The sequence below is a fragment of the Macaca mulatta genome, chromosome 16 (genome assembly GCF_049350105.2).
Source record: "Macaca mulatta isolate MMU2019108-1 chromosome 16, T2T-MMU8v2.0, whole genome shotgun sequence".
Classification (NCBI taxonomy): Eukaryota; Metazoa; Chordata; class Mammalia; order Primates; family Cercopithecidae; genus Macaca; species Macaca mulatta.
Genome location: NC_133421.1, coordinates 21,173,148 through 21,193,867, shown reverse-complemented (window position 1 = coordinate 21,193,867; position 20,720 = coordinate 21,173,148). Strand labels below are relative to the sequence as shown.

The 20,720-nt window shown below is 43.8% G+C and overlaps 1 protein-coding gene across 4 annotated transcripts in view; it reads left to right on the top strand.

Annotated features, from left to right (window-relative positions):
- Positions 1–1,000: 1,000 nt before the first annotated feature.
- The window catches only part of AKAP10 (A-kinase anchoring protein 10), an 81,028-nt gene continuing 61,308 nt past the window's right edge, over positions 1,001–20,720 (top strand). The window contains exons 1-3 of one of the 4 annotated variants that reach the window (XM_077970530.1): positions 1,001–1,218; positions 11,420–11,467; positions 17,134–17,316. In XM_077970530.1, coding sequence (XP_077826656.1) covers positions 17,235–17,316 — 82 coding nt within the window. In that variant the 5' untranslated portion in view covers positions 1,001–1,218; positions 11,420–11,467; positions 17,134–17,234. Of the gene's footprint in view, positions 1,219–1,459; positions 1,697–11,419; positions 11,468–17,133; positions 17,317–20,720 lie in introns of those variants that run through there. The other 3 variants (XM_077970532.1, XM_077970531.1, XM_015118808.3) reach the window with 3 other exon arrangements.

The window sequence follows — 20,720 nt, the reverse complement described above, 5'->3', positions numbered from 1 at the left end:
TAAGTAATAGTTTCTCTTAAAGACTTTCTTCAAACCTCCTTGCTTTGTGCTAATAACTCTTTGTTAAGCCCTATCCTATGTAACTGTTGGACATGCTCATAGGCACATTCCAGCTCACAGCCTATCCCCCTTCCTTATTTGGAAATGTTATTGCTTCCTTAAACCTTTCGGTAAGCAACTTCCTTTCTTTCTTCGTTCTTCGTTGCACTTACCTATTTAGGAAAGTTTTACGCTATTAGCAAACAGGGTATCAGTTTAAGAGTGTGAGGTCCCGCTCCAGCCAATGGATGCAGGACACAGCAGTGAGGACAACCCAAATGTGTAAGGGATAAATATGTCTGCTTTTCCGTTGTTCAGGTGTGCTCTCGACATTGTCCCATCTGCCATTGACCACACTTTCTGCAGAAACTAACGATTGCCTTGCTGAGAAATCTTTTGTCTCCGTGCTGACTTTTCTTCACGGCACTGATTATCTATTTCTAACAATTTTGGTATTTCTAACATTCTGAACCATCTTGGGCTAGTTGTCTCTTCTGGGCCTGTTTTCCCATCCGTCACATGATAAAATTCATTGGTTAAAAAACCCCAGCGAACATTTATTGAGTTACTATTACCTTCCTGCCCTCCCCAACCCCAACCCCAGGGAGCAGTTACAACCTCAGCCGCTGAGCGCACTCGCGGGGTGTAAGAAGCACCAAAGACAGGGAGGCTTGATTCATTTTGCTTTGGGAGTAGAGGAAGGGTCAGAAGATTCACAGGAAAATGGCATTTGAGCAAGGATGATTCACTGGAGCTTGCTTTTAAATACTGGTGAGGTTTTATGTTTCAGTCCCTTACAAAGTTGAGCATTCGCAGGGATTGCACTCCGAAATAAGCCCGCTTCCCCTTTTCCTTCGCGAATGACCGAGGGAGCTGCTGGTTCCCATGCAGCAGGTTGTGCCCTTTCCTTATCAGGGTTCTGCATCGCCTCGAACCCGCAGGCCGTGGTGGGCTGCTCTCCTGGGGAAGCAGGGGCTGGGGTGCAGGGTGAAGCTGCTCGTGTCGGCCAGCGCCTGTGAGCAAACCTCAAACGGAGGAGCAGGAGAGGTCGAGCCGGAGCGTGGCAGGGTTGGCCCTGCCTTTTAGAAGGGCACAATTTGAAGGGTGCCCAGGGGCCGGAAGCCGGGGACCTAAGGCCCGCCCCGTCCCAGCTGCTGGGAAGGCTCCCGCTCCACGGAGGTTAGTTTTGCAGAGACTGGGTCTGCAGCGCTCCACCGGGGGCCGGCGGCAGACGCCACAAAACAGCTGCAGGAACGGTGGCTTGCTCCAGGCACCCAGGGCCCGGGAAACAGGCGCGGGTCGCACGCGCGGATCACGCGAGCGATGCGGGCGTGCGCCCCTGCACCCGCGGGAGGCGGTGGGGGAAAGGGGCGGGGCCGGCGCTTGACCTCCCGTGAAGCCTAGCGCGGGGAAGGACCGGAACTCCGGGCGGGCGGCTTGTTGATAATATGGCGGCTGGAGCTGCCTGGGCATCCCGAGGAGGCGGTGGGGCCCACTCCCGGAAGAAGGGTCCCTTTTCGCGCTAGTGCGGCTGGCCCTCTGGACCCGGAAGTCCGGGCCGGTTGCTGAATGAGGGGAGCCGGGCCCTCCCCGCGCCAGTCCCCCCGCACCCTCCGCCCCGACCCGGGCCCCGCCATGTCCTTCTTCCGGCGGAAAGGTAGCTGAGGGGGCGCCGGCGGGGAGTCAGGCCGGGCCTCAGGGGCGGCGGTGGGGCAGGTGGGCCTGCGAGGGCTTTCTCCAGGGCGGCAGCAAGGCCTTCAGCGAGCTTCGGCCTCGGCGCAGATGCCCCCTGAGTGCCTTGCTGTGCTCCGAGACTCTTCTGGGAGGGAGAAGGTGGTCTTCTTGCGCGAGGTCAGAGGAGAATTGTCGCGCTGGTTCAGAAGCGATTGCTAAAGCCCACAGAAGTTCCTGCTTGTTTGGTTAAGAACAGTTCTTAGGTGGTGGTTAGTTTTTTTGTGTTTCTTTGAGGACCGTGGATCAAGATCAAGGAAATCTCTTTAGAACCTTATTATGGAAGTCTGAATTTTCCAAATAGTGAGGATTTTATGTCTAAAAGCAACACGTGAAAAAATTGTTTTCTTCACCCAGTGCTGTCTTACAATTTCCTCTTGGGGGGAGGGGTAGTTACTGCTGTTACTAAAATAAAATTACTTACTGCTAAAGTTCCCCAAGAGGAAGACCACTACTTTTGATGACTTTGCAAGTTTACTAGCTACTGGAAGCCTAACTTTATAAACGAACTACTTACATTTTTGATTTTCAGTTGTATTACCTGCCCAATATTTGCGTAGAAGCAGCTTGGTTTTGATTTTGGGTAAGGTTGTTGTACTTCATTAAAAATACATATCCGAAGTGAGCAAGTGTGGATCTGTGGACAGCAGCGATATTTCCTGTCAATTCCTGTTGCTTCAGATAAAATGTACCAGACAGAGGCCGGGCGCGGTGGCTCACGCCTGTAATCCCAGCACTTTGGGAGGCCGAGGTGGGTGGATCACCTGAGGTCAGAGTTCAAGACCAGCCTGACCAACATGGGGAAACCCCGTCTCTACTAAAAATACAAAATTAGCCAGAGTGGTGGCGCATGCCTGTAATCCCAGCTACTCGAGGCTGAGGCAGGAGAATTGCTTGAACCTGGGAGGCGGACGTTGCGGTGAGCCGAGATTGCACCGTTGCCTGGGCAAAAAGGGCTAAACTCCGTCTCAAAAAAAAAAAAAACAGTACCAAACAATAATGAGTTTTGTTTTCTTTTTTTGTTTTGAGACGGAGTTTCGCTCTTGTCGCCCGGGCTGGAGTGCGATAGCGCGATCTCGGTCTCGGCTCACTGCAACCTCCACCTCCCAGGTTCAATCGATTCTCCTGCCTCAGCCTCCCAAGTAGCTGGGATTACCCATGCCCCACCATGCCTGGCTAATTTTTGTATTTTTAGTGAAAACGGGGTTTTACCATGTTGGTCAGGCTGGTCTTGAACCCCTGACTTCAAGTGAGCCTCCCACCGCGGCTGGCCAGAAATGGGTTTTGGAAAAAGCACTAAACAAAAATCAGGACCTTGGATTCATATGACAGCTCTGCTACTAACTGTAACGGGGGACAGACCAGTTAACCTACTTTTCTGTCTTCTATGAGCTGAGAATTAGATGATTCCCAAAGGCCCATTGAACTCTGAATGACATTAAATACTTCTTAAGTAGGTACACGGTTTTGGTAACTGATGCTAGGTGATGAATGAATGAAAGTGCTGAATGAATGAAACAGGTAAAATAGGAGGAGGAATCTTTATTGGTAAGGCAGGGGTATACTTAATAGGTCTCTAATTTGTTGGCATTGCAGTGGTTACCTTTTGTTTTATTAAGGGGGGAAAAGCATTCTAAGAATAATGAGGCAAACTGCTTATTGCACAAGAGACTGTTGTCTCTATTCAATGAATATCTTAACGAATATCTTTTGAGTGTCCACAGTCTGCCAGGCACTGTGCTAGGTCCTCAGGATTGGGTAGTGAACCAGACAATGTCCCTGCACCCATGGAGTTTATTGTCTCCTGGGGTAGACAGATAATAAATAAGCAAACAAATCTCTTCCTCTCTTCTCCCACCCGCTCCATGTAAGTGTGTGTGTGTAGGTGTATACTTAACAAATTGAGTAAAGTGTTTTGAAAGATTAAGAGGAGAAACACATTTTGGTTAGATGTTAGAGAGAGGACTCAGCAGGTGACCTTGAAGCTTAGAGCTGAAGGATCAGTAGGAGGTAACTAGAGAGGCCAGGGAATAGCATGTTCAAAGGTCAGGAGGCAAGAAAGAGCATGGTGCCCTTCAAGAGAGGAAAGAAGGCCACTGTGACTGGGGCATAGATGTAGGCAAGTGTCAGGTGATTGAGAGCTTTACAGGCCATGGTTAGGTTTTATTCCTAATGCCGAGATGCCAAACATGGTGGGTTCATATCTGTAATCCCAGTACTTTAGGAGGCTGAGGCGGAAGTATAGCTTGAACCCAGGAGTTCAAGACCAACCTGAGCAAGGTGAGACCTGTACAAAACAAAAAATTTGCTGGGTGTGATGGTGCTCACCTGTGGTCCCAGCTACTCAGGGGGCTGAGGCAGAAGGATCACTTGAGCCTAGGAGGTGGAAGCTACAGTGAGCCATATTTGAGTCACTACACTCCAGCCTGGATGACAAAGTGAGACCCTGTGTCAAACAAAATACAGAGAGAACGTTAATTTAAAATTTTGAAAGAGGAGTGATCTGAACTTATATCTTAAAAAGATCATTTTAGGGCACGGTGGCTCATGCCTGTAATCAAGTGCTTTGGGAGGCTGAGACAGGAGGATCACCTCAGGCCAGTTCGAGATCAACCTGTACAACATAGAGAGACTTCATCTCTATAAAAAGAAAAAATAAATAGCTGGGCATTGTGAGCTATTCAGGATGCTGAGGCAGAAACATCACTTGAGCCCAGGAGTTTGAGGCTGCAGTAAGCTGTGATCCCACCGCTGCAATACAGTGAGATCCTGTCTCAAAGAAAAAAAAAATCATTTTAGAAGCTTTTTGGAGACTGGATGTGGTAAGAGTAGAAGCTGGAGATGTTCTGTTAGGGATTCGATTCAGACTTTAAATACCACCAATGCGTTGAGTCCCAAATTGACATTGCTACCTTGGATCCTTGCCCCTGAATCCAGATTGGTATATCCAACTTTAGGTTCACTTTATATCTCTACCTGACTAATACAGAGGTGTCCATTATTTTGGCTTCCTAGGCCACATTGGAAGAGAATTGTCTTGAGCCACACATAAAATACACTAATGCTAACAATAGCTGATGAGCTTAAAAAAAAAATTGCAAAACTCATAATGTTTGAAGAAAGTTTACGAATGTTGGGCTCATTCAAAGCCGTCCTGGGCCACATGAGGCCCATAGGCTGCAGGTTGGACAAGCTTAATCCAGTAGATACCTTCAACTTACGCTATCTAAAATTTTATGCCAGATTTAGTCCTTTTAAACCCGCTCATCAGTTTTTCTCAGTAAGTAGTATTTTTGGCTTTTTTTTTTTTTCCTTTTTTTTGTGATGGAGTTTCGCTCTTACTGTTCAGGCTGGAATGCAGTGGCGGATCTTGGCTCACTGCAACCTCCGCCTCCTGGGTTCAAGTGATTCTCCTGCCTCAGCCTCCCAAGTAGCTGGAATTACAGGCATGCGCCACCAAGACCAGCTAATTTTTGGAGACAGGGTTTCACCATTTTGGTCAGGCTGGTTTTGTACTCCTGACCTGAGGTGATCCACCCGCCTCGGCCTCCCAAAGTGCTGGGGTTACAGGCGTGAGCCACCGCTCGTGGCTGCATTTTTGGATTTTTAATTGCTCAGCCCAAAACTTTAGTACATCCTTGAACCTCTTCTTTCCTCCTACTCTGTATCTTATCCATCAGCAAATCTGTTAGGTCTACCTCACACATATCTAAATCCTACCACTTCTCACCATCTGTGACAATTAACACCCTGGTCTAAGCAGTCATCTCTGTTAAGATTGAGTGGTTAAAGATGTCCTCTAAGGAGATGACATTCAAATCTGAGCTTAAATGTCAAGAGGGAGCTGGTTTTATAAAGATTGAGGAGGCAGCATTATTTTGCTATAGGCTTCCACTTGGTTTCCATTCCATTCTTGATACTTATGGTATATGTTCAAAACAAATGCACAGAAACAGACCCAGGTATATATGGGAATTTCGGATATAAAAAGAGTTCCTAGTTGGGAAAAGATAGACTGATCTGTAAATGATGCCAATTATCCATCATCTGGCAAAAAATAATTTCCTGCCTCCTCTCATACATATCAGATCAATAGACTTTTTCTGTTAAGGGCCAAATAGTAAATATTTTAGGCTTTCCAGACCATATGGTTTCTGTCACACTCCTCTATCCTTGAAGCCACAAATAATATGTAAACAAATGGGCATGGCTGTGCTACAATAAAACTTTACTTCCAAAAACCTGTAGTGGGCCAGTTTAGGCATGGCCAGCACTTTGGGAGGCTGAGGCGGATGGATCACTTGGGGTCAGGAGTTTGAGACCAGCCTGGCCAACATGGTGAAACCCCGTCTCTACTAAAAATACAAAACTTAGCTGGGCGTGGTGGTGCGTGTCTATAATTCTAGCTACTCTGGAGGATGAGACACAAGAATCACTTGAACCCAGAAGGCAGAGGTTGCAGTGAGCCAAGATAGCGCCACTGCACTCCAGCCAGGGTGATGGAATCTTAAAGCAAAACGAAACAAAAGGTAGTGGGTTGGATTTGGCCCATGGGCTGTAGTTTGCCAATCCCTGATACAGAAACAAATTCCAGGTAGATAGGAGCCCAGAATGTTAAAAAAACAAAACTTAAAATCGTATAGAAGAACAGGTAGGGGGAAAAATCCTGATCTCGGGATAGGAAGGGATATTGTTTAACATAAGACACAGGAAAATATGTTGTGTAAATTTGACTACATTAAAACTTAAAATTTTCACCGGGCACGGTGGCTCACGCCTGTAATCCCAGTACTTTGGGAGGCCGAGGTGGGAGGATCATGAGGTCAAGAGATCGAGACCATCCTGGCTAACATGGTGAAACCCTGTCTGTACTAAAAATACAAAAAATTAGCTGGGTATGGTGGTGGGTGCCTGTAGTCCCAGCTACTCGGGAGGCTGAGGCAGGAGAATGGTGTGAACCCAGGAGGTGAAGCTTGCAGTGAGCTGAGATTGCGCCACTACACTCCAGCCTAAGCGACAGAGCAAGACTCCGTCTCAAAAAACAAAACAAAACAAAAAACCTAAAACTTTCACACAATAAAATACACCTAAGATACTTACAGAAGAGAAGATTTGCATCCAGGACATGTATGGAATTTCTACAATTTCTATAAGTAATAAGTAAAAGACAAAGGACATGAAGAGGCAGTTATAAAAGAGGAAACCAAAATGACCAATAAACATGAAAGGATGTTTTAACCTCAGAGGAAACAAGGAAATGAATTTAAAACATCAAATGCCATTTCAAAACTAATAAGTTGGCAAAATTAAAAATACCAAGGATGAGACTATGAAGCGTGGCTATCTGAGTGCATGGAACTGGTACAGTCACTTTCATTTAAAATGCACATAATTTGTTTTTTATTTATTTTTTTGAAACAGAGTCTCTGTCGCCCAGGCTGAAATGCAGTGGCATGATCTCGGCTCACTACAACCTCTGCCTCCTGGGCTCAAGCAATTCTCCTGCCTCAGCTTCCTGAGTAGCTGGGATTACAGGCGTGTGCCACCACGCCCATCTAATTTTTTTATTTTTAGTAGAGACAGGGTTTTGCCATGTTGGCCAGGCTGGTCTCGAACTCCTGACCTCAGATGAGCTGCTTCCCAAAGTGCTGGGATTACAGGTGTGATCCAACGCTCCTGGCCAAAAAAAAAATGCACATAATTTGTTACCTAGCAATTCTGTTTCTAGAGATTTATTCTAGAGAAATTCTTGCTTATGTGCATAGGAGCACGTGTACTAGAATGTTCATCAGTTGAATATTTAAGTGAAAATTAGGAAATAAAGTAAATGTTCACTAACAGGAAAATGAGTAAATAAAGGTATATTTATAAAAGAATTAAGTAGCTAAAATGAATAAACTAGAGCTGCATGAATGAACTAGAACTGCATCAATAGTCATGTCAGATTATTGAATGAATACAGGTCAGATATGTATGGAATGCCATTTGTGTAATTAATTTTTTTTTTTTTTTTGAGACAGAGTCTTACTCTGTCGCCCCAGGGTGGAGTGCAGTGGTGTGATGTCACTTACTGCAACCTCCACTTCCTGGGTTAAAGTGATTCTCCTGCCTCAGCCTCCCGAGTAGTTGGGGTTACGGGCATGCGCTACCATGCCCAGCTCATTTTTATATTTTTAGTAGACACGGGGTTTCACCGTGTTGGCCAGGCTGGTCTTGAACTCCTGACCTCAAGTGATCCACACAACTCGGCCTCCCAAAGTGCTAGGATTACAGGCGTGAGCCACTGTGCTTAGCCATTCACGTAATTTTTAAAGATGTGCAGAATAATGCTATTAAAAAATATATATACATTTGGCTGGGTGTGATGGCTCACACCTGTAATCCCAGCACTTTGGGAGGCTGAGGCAGGAGGATCACTTGAGCCCAGGAGTACAAGACTAGCCTGGGCAAGATAGCAAAACCCCATCTCAACAACAGAAAGGATAATTAGGCATGGTGGCATGAGAGAATCACTTGAGCCCAGGAGTTCAAGTATTATGAGGCCACTGCACTCTAGCCTGGACAACAGAGCAAGACCCTGTCTCAAAAAAATAAAAATTAAAAAAAGTATTTGGATGCAGTCATAGTCAAAAAACAGACATGGAAGGAAAACATCTAATTTATTTATTTATTTTTTAAGACAGAGTCTTGCTCTGTCGCCCAGGCTGGGGTACAGTGGTGTAATCTCAGCTCACTGCAGTCTCCGTCTCCTGGGTTCAAGCGATTCTCCCACCTTAGCCTTCTAAGTAACTGGGACTACAGATACCGGCCACCACACCCTGCTAATTTTTGTGTTTTCAGTAGAGATGGGGTTTCACCATGTTGGCAAGGCTGGTCTTGAACTCCTGACCTCAAGTAAGCCACCCGCCTTGGCCTCCCAAAGTCCTGGGATTACAGGCGTGAGCCACCGCTCCCAGCCAGAAAATATCTAATTTAGTATAGTATTTATATCCGGGAAAGGAAGGGTCAGGTGGTGATTCATGGGAACTCTATGTATAATACTTAGGGGGACAGAAGGAAATGAAGCAAAATGCTGATATTTGATTGTTGAGTTGTGTGTATGTTAGAAGTATAACATAGGAGATCTGATTGTTAGTAGGAGAATGTTTTTAGGGTGGTAAAAGTGGAACCGTGGCGGTTTATTTTAGCAGTGGAATCAGTTGGTCATAGTTTGTATGTGGAAGGTAATAAACAGACCATGTTAAGGATGACTTCCAGAATTTTGGTCTGAGTAGTGGGTGGATGACAGTGTCATTCATGAGGGAAGATGAAGACTGAGGTAGGAACAGTTTTGGGAGAAGATGACATGTTCCCTTTTAGACAAGTGGAATTATGGAAGATGGCAGGTAGGTGGTTAGCTATATGAATTTGAGATAAAAGATTTAGGATGGAGATACAAATTTAGGAGTAACAGCATATCTATGGTATTGTAAGCCTTAAGAATGGGTAGAAACAGCCAGGGAATACAGATGTATATGCAGAAGAGAGGAGTCAAGGAAGCCAAGACACGTTAATGTTTCAAGTGAGTGATGTAGTCCATGGGCAGATGCTGCTGAGAGGGCTGCAAACACCAGTCACCCTACAACATTTTTAAATGTTGTCTTCCTGATAGCAGTGATGAGTACCTGCAACGATCTTATTTATTTTTTTCATGTTAGTCTCCACACACTTGAATGTAGACTTTTTGAAGGCAAAATCACTGCCTTTTCTGAGCTGGGAGCGTGTCTGGCACATACTAAGCACTCAACAGTTGATGTATCGACTTCAACCAGATACTCTGGGGGCAAGTTATTTCCTGCTACTAGCCTTTCACCTTTCAGTGTTTAAGAGCACAAATAAAGAGATGGGCACGTTTTGGCATTTCTTATTTTGATAACCTTTTCCTAGTAAGATTTTTTAAAGTTTAATGTTAAAAAAAAAAAAAAGAAGGGGGTTTAAAATAGTCTTATGTCAGATCCTATAATAGAATTCACACTTGGCTTAAGCTGCTGGGCACCTTCTTATCTTGGATGTCATATTAGCTTATCTACAGCAGAATTTTTTTTTTTTTTTTTTTTTTTTTGAGACGGAGTCTCGCTCTGTAGCCCAGACTGGAGTGCAGTGGCCGGATCTCAGCTCACTGCAAGCTCCGCCTCCCGGGTTCACGCCATTCTCCGGCCTCAGCCTCCAGAGTAGCTGGGACTACAGGCGCCCGCCACCTCGCCCGGCTAGTTTTTTGTATTTCTTAGTAGAGACGGGGTTTCACCTTGTTAGCCAGGATGGTCTCGATCTCCTGACCTCGTGATCCGCCCATCTCGGCCTCCCAAAGTGCTGGGATTACAGGCTTGAGCCACTGCGCCCGGCCTACAGCAGAATTTTTACTGTTTTATGTAATAAAGAAGCAATTATATGATTATTTTACAGACAAATTTTTTTTATCTTTTTTTTTTTTAGATGGAGCCTCCCTTTGTCACTCAGGCTGGAGTACAGTGGCGTGATCTTGGCGCACTGCAACCTCCGCCTCCCGGGTTCAAGCAGTTCTCTGCCTCAGCCTCCCAAGTAGCTGGGCTTACAGGTGCCCGCCACCACGCCCAGCTCATTTTTTTGTATTTGTAGTAGAGATGGTGTTTCACCATGTTGGCCAGGCTGATCTTGAACTACTGACCTCAGGTGATCCACCCGCCTTGGCCTCCCAAAGTGCTGGGATTACAGGCGTGAGCCACTGTGCCTGGCCCAGACAAATTATTATACTTTGAGTGTTAGAGGTTTAGGATGTTTTTACTTGATGCTATGGGAAGAATAAGAAGTAATATGTGATACACTACCAGAGAACTTTCTTCACTATGCTTCTAGTAGCTAGTACTCTGGATGACGCGTGGTAATAATATTGGTTAACATTTGTCCTAAATTTACTGTGCTAGTCACCCTTCTAAGCCCCTTACAGGTATTTTTTTTTTTTCATCAATAACCCTCTAAGGTAGTTTTTATTATTGACCTAATTTTATAAATCAAGAAAATTAAGACCCAGAGAAGTAAAGTAACTTGTCCAAGATCACGTGGCTTATAAGTGGTAGAGCCCGGCCGGGCGCGGTGGCTCAAGCCTGTAATCCCAGCACTTTGGGAGGCCGAGACGGGCGGATCACGAGGTCAGGAGATCGAGACCATCCTGGCTAACACGGTGAAACCCCGTCTCTGCTAAAAAAATACAAAAAACTAGCCTGGCGCGGTGGCGGGCGCCTGTAGTCCCAACTACTCGGGAGGCTGAGGCAGGAGAACGGCGTGAACCCGGGAGGCGGAGCGTGCAGTGAGCTGAGATCTGGCCACTGCACTCCAGCCTGGGCGGCAGAGCCAGACTCTGTCTCAAAAAAAAAAAAAAAAAAAAAGTGGTAGAGCCCGTGACTACATTGTTTCTCCATAAGCAGGTTCAACTCTTTTGACTGGATGCTGTTTCAAGGTCACTTCCTTAGAGAAGCTTTTGCTGACAACTGCCCTCCTGTGCTGTCCTCCAAGGCTGTCCATTGTTGTAGAACTTTGAATACTCATCTTAGAATAAAGCTGGTCTAATTTTTACAATATTATTGAGTGGATCTCTGACTGCAAAATTGGTCATAATTATCTTTTTATATTCTAGTGAAAGGCAAAGAACAAGAGAAGACCTCAGATGTCAAGTCCATTAAAGGTAAGTTCTGCCCTTTGCAATCCACTGCGTTAGAAAGTGATGTGCTTTGCATTTGTGGACTCTTTAATCCTGTTATCTTCTCTCTTTTGGCATTAATCATTTCTGCCTTATTTTATAATTAGTTATGATTTTGATTTATTTCCCTCTTTAACCTGTATAACGCTTTAACACCTAGCATATAATAAGTAGGTTTTTTTACTTTAATTATTTTTTTGAGATAGAGTTTTGCTCTTATCGCCCAGGCTGGAGTGCGGTGGTGCCATCTCGGCTCACTACAACATCCACCTCCCGGGTTCAAGCGATTCTCCTGCCTCAGCCTCCCGAGTAGCTGGGATTACAGGTGCCCACCACCATGCCCAGCTAATTTTTGTATTTTTAGTGGAGACAGGGTTTTACCATGTTGACCAGGCCAGTCTCGAACTGCTGACCTCAAGTGATCCACTCACCTCGGCCTCCCAAACTCCTGGGATTACAGGCGTGAGCCACCACGCTCGGCCATAAGTAGGCTTTTACTGAGCCTTCTGTGTATTGGCTATCCTAGTGATTACAGTGAACCAGTGCCCTTCTTATTAATCACACATTTAATTGTTCCCTAAAAGTGATTAGTTGATTTTAGTAAGACGAAAAATGAAGAATACTCTTAATTGAGCAGTCTGTTAACTGCAGGAAAGCACTGGCGCTATTTATCCAGAAGTATGGTAGATTACAGTTTTTGCTTTTTTATTTGAATGAACAAACTTAATTTAAAATATATTAGTTTTGTTTATTTTTTGTTGGGATTGATACATTGTCGTTGTTTATAGATTAGAGCATACTTTTTAAAGATGCTATATTATTCACTGATTTTATTTGTCCAGTGTACAGAGATTGAAATGGGAAAATTATAATGGAAATTGTTTCCATAGTCATTACATATTAATTTCATCAGTTTATTTCTGTAAAATCTGTAGATTGGTGCTTATTTAGATTTTTCTTTCAAATATGTTTATGTTGCATTGCTCGCATTGAGTATTCTATATGCTCAATTTGCTGGAGAAGAAGACTAATTATAACCTAGGAAAGTTGTAAAATTAGGGGAAAAAAATAAGGTACTTTACAGCCTACTTTACTTATTTCTCATTTAAAGCCAGTTGGATTCCACATTAGTTCAAACTGCCTTCTTTGAGCAAAATTTGATTGGCAGTGATAAAGGCTTAAAGCCCTTCTCAAGCAGAGACCTGTAAAGACTAGATCTGATTGTAGTAGAAGGAAGGAACTTAGACGTCTCAGGCAGTGAGAACACCAGTCTTTCACTCTAAATTTTGCCACTAACAGTATGACCTTGGGAAGTTGTAGCTTTCTTCAGATTCTTTATTTGTTGAATGAGGGAATTGGCCTAGTTAATTTCTAAATCTCTACCGGGCTAAAAAATTCTATGCTCATACTCTGATTATGATAGTACATAACCTGTGCTTAACATTCACTGACTTAACCTTAGGATAATACAGAAGCAGTACAAGAAACAGCCCCTCAAGACGTTTGCAGTCTCATTAGAAAGACAAACTTATATACAGAACAGTAGCAAATAAACCAAAATAATAATAGCTGCCATTTATAGAACACTTCTTCTATGCTGGGCATTAGACAAAAACTGACTGTAACGGTGAACAAAAAAGACTTAGGTCCTGCCCTCATTGAACTTCCAGATTAGTAGGGGAGAGGAACATTAATCAAGTAATTCCACAGATGGCTTGGCCTAGATTGGTAGTGATGGAAGTAAAGAGATCTGAACGGACTTGAAAAAACATTAGGAGGCAAAATGGATAGAAGTTTATTATTGATTAAATATGAGGTGTGAGAGAGAGGAATATTTAAGGCCGGGCGCGGTGGCTCAAGCCTGTAATCCCAGCACTTTGGGAGGCCGAGACGGGTGGATCACGAGGTCAGGAGTTCGAGACCATCCTGGCTAACACGGTGAAACCCCGTCTCTACTAAAAAATACAAAAAACTAGCCGGGCGAGGTGGCGGGCGCCTGTAGTCCCGGCTACTCGGGAGGCTGAGGCAGGAGAATGGCGTAAAAACCCGGGAGGCAGAGCTTGCAGTGAGCTGAGATCCGGCCACTGCACTCCAGCCTGGGCGACAGAGCAAGACTCCGTCTCAAAAAAAAAAATAATAATAAATAAATAAATAAATATGAGGTGTGAGAGAGAGGAATATTTAAGATTGATACCTACCTTCTGACTTGCCTGACAGAACCAAGCCAGGAAATTATATGTTCAGTTTTGTTATGTTGGGTGGGAGGTGCTTTTGAGTCATTCATTTACATATGTTACATATGTTATTTTATATGCACAGTAATTTTAAGGTCTGAATTTTAAACCACAGGTTAGAGAGTGATTTTTTTAGAGTCTAGCAAACCTAGGTTGAAATCCTGCCTGTTGAAATGGCTGTTTACTAGCTCATTAACCTAGGGCAAAGTATTCAACTTGTTTTCATTTTTGTCTTCACCTCTAAAATAAGGAAAATATGGTTTTACAAGATTGTCATGAGAGATAGATGAAATAATACCCAAAAAAAAAGATACATAGAGAAACTAGTATAGTGCCTGGTATATAATAGGTCCTCCATTGGTAGCTATCATTATCTAGTTTTAACATAGCCTTCAATTTGTTGAATTCGTCAAACTAAGTGAAGCATTACAAGGAGTTCAGAGGAATTTGAGGTCAGCAAATGATTTCTGAAGTTTAGGGAAGACTTCATGGAAATGACACTTACCTTGTATAAAAGTTGAAGATTAAGAAAGATTTGAATGAGAGATTCTTTCTCTTTTCTCCCTACCAGCCCAGCTTCTTATTTGAGGATATATTGGGCAGAGGGGCCTTCAGACAAGTAAAGGGAGATTTTTACAGAAAGATTGAGATGAAGGTATAGAAGGCTGTAAAGACCAGAAGGTATAGAAGGCTGTAAAGACCAGAGAATCGAGACAGGAAGCAGGAAGCCACTGTAGGTTTTTGAGCAAGATACTGATGCTGTAAGTGTGGTGTTTATGAAAGGTTAGTCTGGAAGAGATTTGCAGGATGGAGACCCCAGACAGACTTGCACTGAGGGTGTGGTGTTAAAAATAAACAGGTAAGTAAATGTTTAAACATCTTGAAGGAAAAGTCAACAAATCTTGGCAAGTAAACAGATACAGTGAAAAACAATGGGACCAAGATTTTGAGTTTTGGAGACTGGTGGATTGAACAGACAGGGAAATTGAGAGGAGAATCAGACGATGATGTTTTAAGTTGATATTTTTTTTTTTTTTTTTTTGAGACGGAGTCTTGCTCTGTGCCCCAGGCTGGAGTGCAGTGGCGCAATCTCGGCTCACTGCAAGCTCTGCCCCCCCGGGTTCACGCCATTCTCCTGCCTCAGCCTCCCGAGTAGCTGGGACTACAGGCGCCTGCCACCTCGCCCGGCTAATTTTCTTGTATTTTTTTAGTAGAGACGGGGTTTCACCGTGTTAGCCAGGATGGTCTCGATCTCCTGACCTCGTGATCCGCCCGTCTCGGCCTCCCAAAGTGCTAGGATTAAAGGCTTGAGCCACCGCGCCCGGCCTTAAGTTGATATTTAGATAGATTGTGCTGAAGATGGTAAAGTCAGCGTGGGTGGGAATGCCTAGTAGCGGTAATCAGTGATACAAGACCAAAAAGTCCAGGTCAAAGACAATTCACAGATAGAGATCAGGGATTTCTCATCTGCTCTACAGAGGTGTACCCCAGGAGCTGTTGCAAAGAGTCCATGTGGAGGGTGTGAGTAAGATGTTCCCCTTGAATTTGCCAGAATTACTTTTTTTTTTTTCCTGAGACAGATTCTCGCTCTGTCGCCCAGGCTGGAGGGCAGTGGTGAGATCTCGGCTCACTGCAACCTCCGCCTCCCGGGTTCAAGCGATTCTCCTGCCTCAGCCTCCCAAGTAGCTGGGATTGCAGGCACGTGCCACCATGCCCAGCTAATTTTTTTTTGTATTTTTAGTAGAGATGGGGTTCCACCATGTTGGCCAGGCTGGTCTCAAACTCCTGACCTCGTGATCGCCCGCCTCGGCCTCCAAAGGTTCTGGGATTACAGGCATGAACCACTGTGCCCGACCCCTTGTTAAGTTTATTTTGGGGGTAAGCAAAGGAGGTTGCAGCTTTAAAAAAGTTTGAAAAGTATTGCTCTAGTAATAAAGATTTGAGAGTAAATACGCTTTCTAGCAGAAAGAATAAAAAAAGAGCAGATAGCCTCAAGAAGAGGAGCCAAAGAAGCAGGCCATATCTGACACACTGGGCATTGATAAATGGGTATTAAAAGAATGAGAGGAATGAGCAGATAGAAGAGGAAATTAGGAGAGTATAATACCATGGAGACCAAGAAAGACAGACTATGAGGAAGGAGTGGTAAAAATAAGTTACTAGTTCTAACAGAGATGTTAAGAGGGACCAGGGAAAGCCTTGTACAAATGAGTTAATAGCATTTTATATTATATACATCTAATTAAGAAACAATGCAAGAGTCTCACCATTCCTATAGATTCATACTTGTCTGAACACGAAAACTGGCTTTTGTTTATAAATAAGCTAAAAATTATTTTGCTCCTTCCAATTTCTCATGAAAATAAAAATAAACCTTCCTTTAAAATTGAAAAAATAGTTTGAAGACAGTCACTCTTCATTTTGTAATTCCCACAACTATTATTGAATGACTGAAATTATCTTTATTCTGAAGCCAAATGGGTGATATTGATATTTCTTCAGACTACTAAAAATATATTTTATGAATTTTGAGTGTGCTTTATCTTCTTTTTTTTTTTGATATGGAATTTCACTCTTGTTGCTCAGGCTAGAGTGCGGTGGTGCGATCTCAGCTCACTGCAACCTCCGCCTCCCAGGTTCAAGCAATTCTTCTGCCTCGGCCTCCCAAATAGCTGGGATTACAGGCACCTGCCCCCACACCCGGCTAATTTTTTGTATTTTTAGTAGAGACAGGGTGTCACCATGTTGGTCAGGCTGGTCTCAAACTCCTGACCTCAGGTGACCCACCTTCCTTGGCCTCCCAAAGTACTGCCATTACAGGCAGAGCCACCACGCCCGGCCTAAGGAATGTTTTTCTAGGTTTCCTCCCACCCTAAGCATTTATTCTGCAATTTTAATTTTGTTCCTAAAGCAAGCAAGGTTTAAGGATTTTAAAATAATCCATATTTTAGAATGCTTTCTGGCTTTGTTACTCTTTATACACAATAGAAGTTCTCAGAGAAAGATCTCGCTCTTTTAACTTTTTGGCACAGTATTTTGAGAATTACAAATAATACTAGAATGTTTTCTGGCTGGGTGTGGTGGCTCATGCCTGTAATCCCAGCCACTTGGGAGGCTGAGGCAGGAGAATCACTTGAACCTGGGAGGCGGAGGTTGTCGTGAGCCGAGATCGTGCCACTGCACTTCAGCCTGGGTGACAGAGCAACTGTCTGAAAAGAAAAAAAGAAAGAGTGTTTTCTTCCCAATTTTCTGCCACTTGATTAAGTTACTTTTCCTGTAAAGTATTTTTTGCTGAGTATGCTGACTTAAGAGTAATGTTACAAAATTTAATTTTTAAAGTTCTCTGAAAGCCCCCTTATGAGAATTTTAGGCTATCAAATTGTGTTTAATTCTTAACAATTTTTTGAAAAATTATAGCTTCAATATCCGTACATTCCCCACAAAAAAGCACTAAAAATCATGCCTTGCTGGAGGCTGCAGGACCAAGTCATGTTGCAATCAATGCCATTTCTGCCAACATGGACTCCTTTTCAAGTAGCAGGACAGCCACACTTAAGAAGCAGCCAAGCCACATGGAGGCCGCTCATTTTGGTGACCTGGGTAAGTAACTATCATTTTTTGTTAACTTGCAATAGAAGGATTTGAGTACAATATGTGAAACTTCTGTCATAGGATACAGAACTATATAACTGGAAGATGCTTTGGAAAAAATGTATTTAAAATAACAACTACAAGTATAATGGTTAGCACTGTGTTGTGTTCCTGTAAGTATGGAATATAAAGCATGCCCAGTAGAAAAACAAGCATTTCCAGAAGAAATATATCGGACCACTAAATATAAATATATGAAAAAGATGCCTCACTTTATTACTGAGGGAAGTGCAAATTAAAATAATCAGTTAATGTTCCCTAACATATTAGCATATATATATATATATATATGCTCTGTCGCCCAGGCTGGAATGCAGTGGCGGCATCTCGGCTCACTGCAAGCTCCGCCTCCCAGGTTCACGCCATTCTCCTGCCTCAGCCTTCTGCGTAACTGGGACTACAGGCGCCCTCCACAATACAAACAATACAATTGTTTGTATTTTTAGTGGAGATGGGCTGAGTTAGTCAGGATGGTCTCAATCTGACCTCATGATCCTCCCGCCTCGGCCTCCCAAAGTGCTGGGATTAGCCTGACCCACATTAGCATATCTTTAAAGTTTGACAATTTGAATGTTAGTGAAGATGCAGGGAAATACCCCTCCTATTTAGTGATAATGTAATTCATTGAAGACTCTTTGGAAAGCAATTTGGAAATCAGTATAAAATATGCGTGTCATTTAGGCCACTCTTTCTAAGACCTAGCCCTCAGATATGCTTATTCATATGTAAATGTATGTATGTATGTTTAAAGCTATTCATTGTAGTATTGTTTTTGATAGCAAAAAATTATGGACAACATAAATATATCTGTTAGAGGGAAATAACCAAACTGTGGTATACGCATTGCTCTGGCTTATAGTGTAGCCATTTGTTTCTATTTATTTATTTTTTGGGGACAGGATCTTACTCTGTTGCCCAGGCTGGAGTGCAGTGGTATGATCATGGTTCACTGCAGCCTTCACCTCCTAGGCACAAGCTATTCTCTTGCCTCAGCCTCCAGAGTTACTAGGACTACAGGCATGTGTCACCACACCCAGATAATTTTTTTTTTTTTTTTTTTTTTTTTTTGAGACGGAGTCTCGCTGTGTCGCCCAGGCTGGAGTGCAGTGGCCGGATCTCAGCTCACTGCAAGCTCTGCCTCCCGGGTTTTTACGCCATTCTCCTGCCTCAGCCTCCCGAGTAGCCGGGACTACAGGCGCCCGCCACCTCGCCCGGCTAGTTTTTTGTATTTTTTAGTAGAGACGGGGTTTCACCGTGTTCGCCAGGATGGTCTCGAACTCCTGACCTCGTGATCCGCCCGTCTCGGCCTCCCAAAGTGCTGGGATTACAGGCTTGAGCCACCGCGCCCGGCCTAATTTTTTAATTTTTTCGTAGAGATGGGGTCTCACTGTGTTGCCCAGGCTGGTCTCAAACTTCTGGCCTCAAGCAATTCTCCCACGTAGGCCTTCCAAAGTGCTTGGATTACAGACGTGAGCCACCACACCTGGCTCAGTGTAGCCATTTAGAAGTCTAAAAAAGACGTGGGAAGGCCGGGCGTGGTGGCTCACGCCTGTAATCCCAGCACTTTGGGAGGCCGAGACGGGTGGATCACGAGGTCAGGAGATCGAGACCATCCTGGCTAACACGGTGAAACCCCATCTCTACTAAAAAATACAAAAAACTAGCCGGGCGAGGTGGCGGGCGCCTGTAGTCCCAGCTACTCTGGAGGCTGAGGCAGGAGAATGGCGTGAACCCGGGAGGCGGAGCTTGCAGTGAGCTGAGATCCGGCCACTGCACTCCAGCCTGGGCGACACAGCGAGACTCCGTCTCAAAAAAAAAAAAAAAAAAAAGACGTGGGAAAATGTCTAAGGCATGTTTGAAAGTGAGAAGCAAACCACAGTATGTATGGTAAAATCCTTTATATTAAAATAAGTTATTCCAAAACAAAAACATATGCAGGATACCTTTATTTTCTCAGTATTTGTTAACCAAAAATTTTCACTTAGAAAATTGCATGTCATGTTGTCATAAGTTGCAAAAAGGTCCATGAACAAATAGACTTCTAATAAAATCAGTCCTTCTTTTGACATCTCTCTCTACTTTTGTGTATATTCAAACCAGTGTCAATGTGTTTGTGGGTCACACTTAGCAATAATACATAGCAAACAAAATGCACATAGCTCACAGAGTAAAATTGTAAGTTTTGCTGGATCACTCATAAGTTGCTGATGAGAATTTGAAATGGTACAGACACTCTGGAAAACGGCAGTTTCTTTTTCTTTTCTTTTTTTTTTTTTGAGACAGGGTCTCACTCTGTTGCCCAGGCTGGAGTACAGTGGCGTGATTACAACTCACTGCAGCCTCAGCCTCCTCAGGTTCAGGTGATCCTCCCACCTCACTCTCCTGAGTAGCTGGAACTACAGGCATATACCACCACGCCTGGCTAATTTTTGTATTTTTGTAGAGACAGGGTTTCGCCATGTTTCACAAGCTGGTCTCAAACTCCTGGACTCAAACGATCCACTCGTGTGGGCCTCCCAAAGTGCTGGGATTACAGGCGTGAGCTACTATGCCTGACCTAGGCAGGTTTTTTTTGTTTGTTTGTTTGTTTTAATTTATTTGTAGACGAGTCTCTCAGACTGGAGTGCAGTGGCCCAATTTTGTCTCACTGCATCCTCCGCCTTCCGGGTTCAAGTGATTCTCCTGCCTCAGCCTCCTGAGTAGCTGGGATGACAGGTGCCTGCCATCATGCCAGGCTGATTTTTTATTTTTAGTAGAGATGGAGTTTCACCATGTTGGTCAGGCTGGTTTTGAACTCCTGACCTCAGGTGATCAGCCTGCCTCAGCCTCCCAAAGTGCTGGGATTACAGGTGTGAACTATCATGCTTGGCTGGTGGTTTCTTATGAGGTGAAACATGCAATTACCAAATGACCTAGCAGTTGCACTCTGCATTTTTCCTAGAGAAATGAAAACTTACCTTCCTACAAAAACCTGTGCACAAATGTTCATAGCAGCTTAATATCAAAAAACTGGATGTTCTTCAGCAGGTGAATGAACTGGTTCATTCATACCATGGAATACCACTCAGCAATAAAAAGGAACAAACTGTTGATACATGCAACCACTTGGATGAATATCAAGGGAATTTTGCTGTCAGACAAAAGCCAATCCCTAAAGGCTACATACAGTATGATTCCATTTGGATACTATTCTTGAAATAGAGAAATTAGAGAAATGAAAAGATGAGTGTTTGCCAGATGTTAGAGACAGGGAGGTGAGAGGGGTAAGTGGGTATAGTTATAAAAGTGCAACATGAGAGATCCTTGTGATGTTGAAATTGTATCTTGGCAGTGGATGCAGAAATCTCAATGTG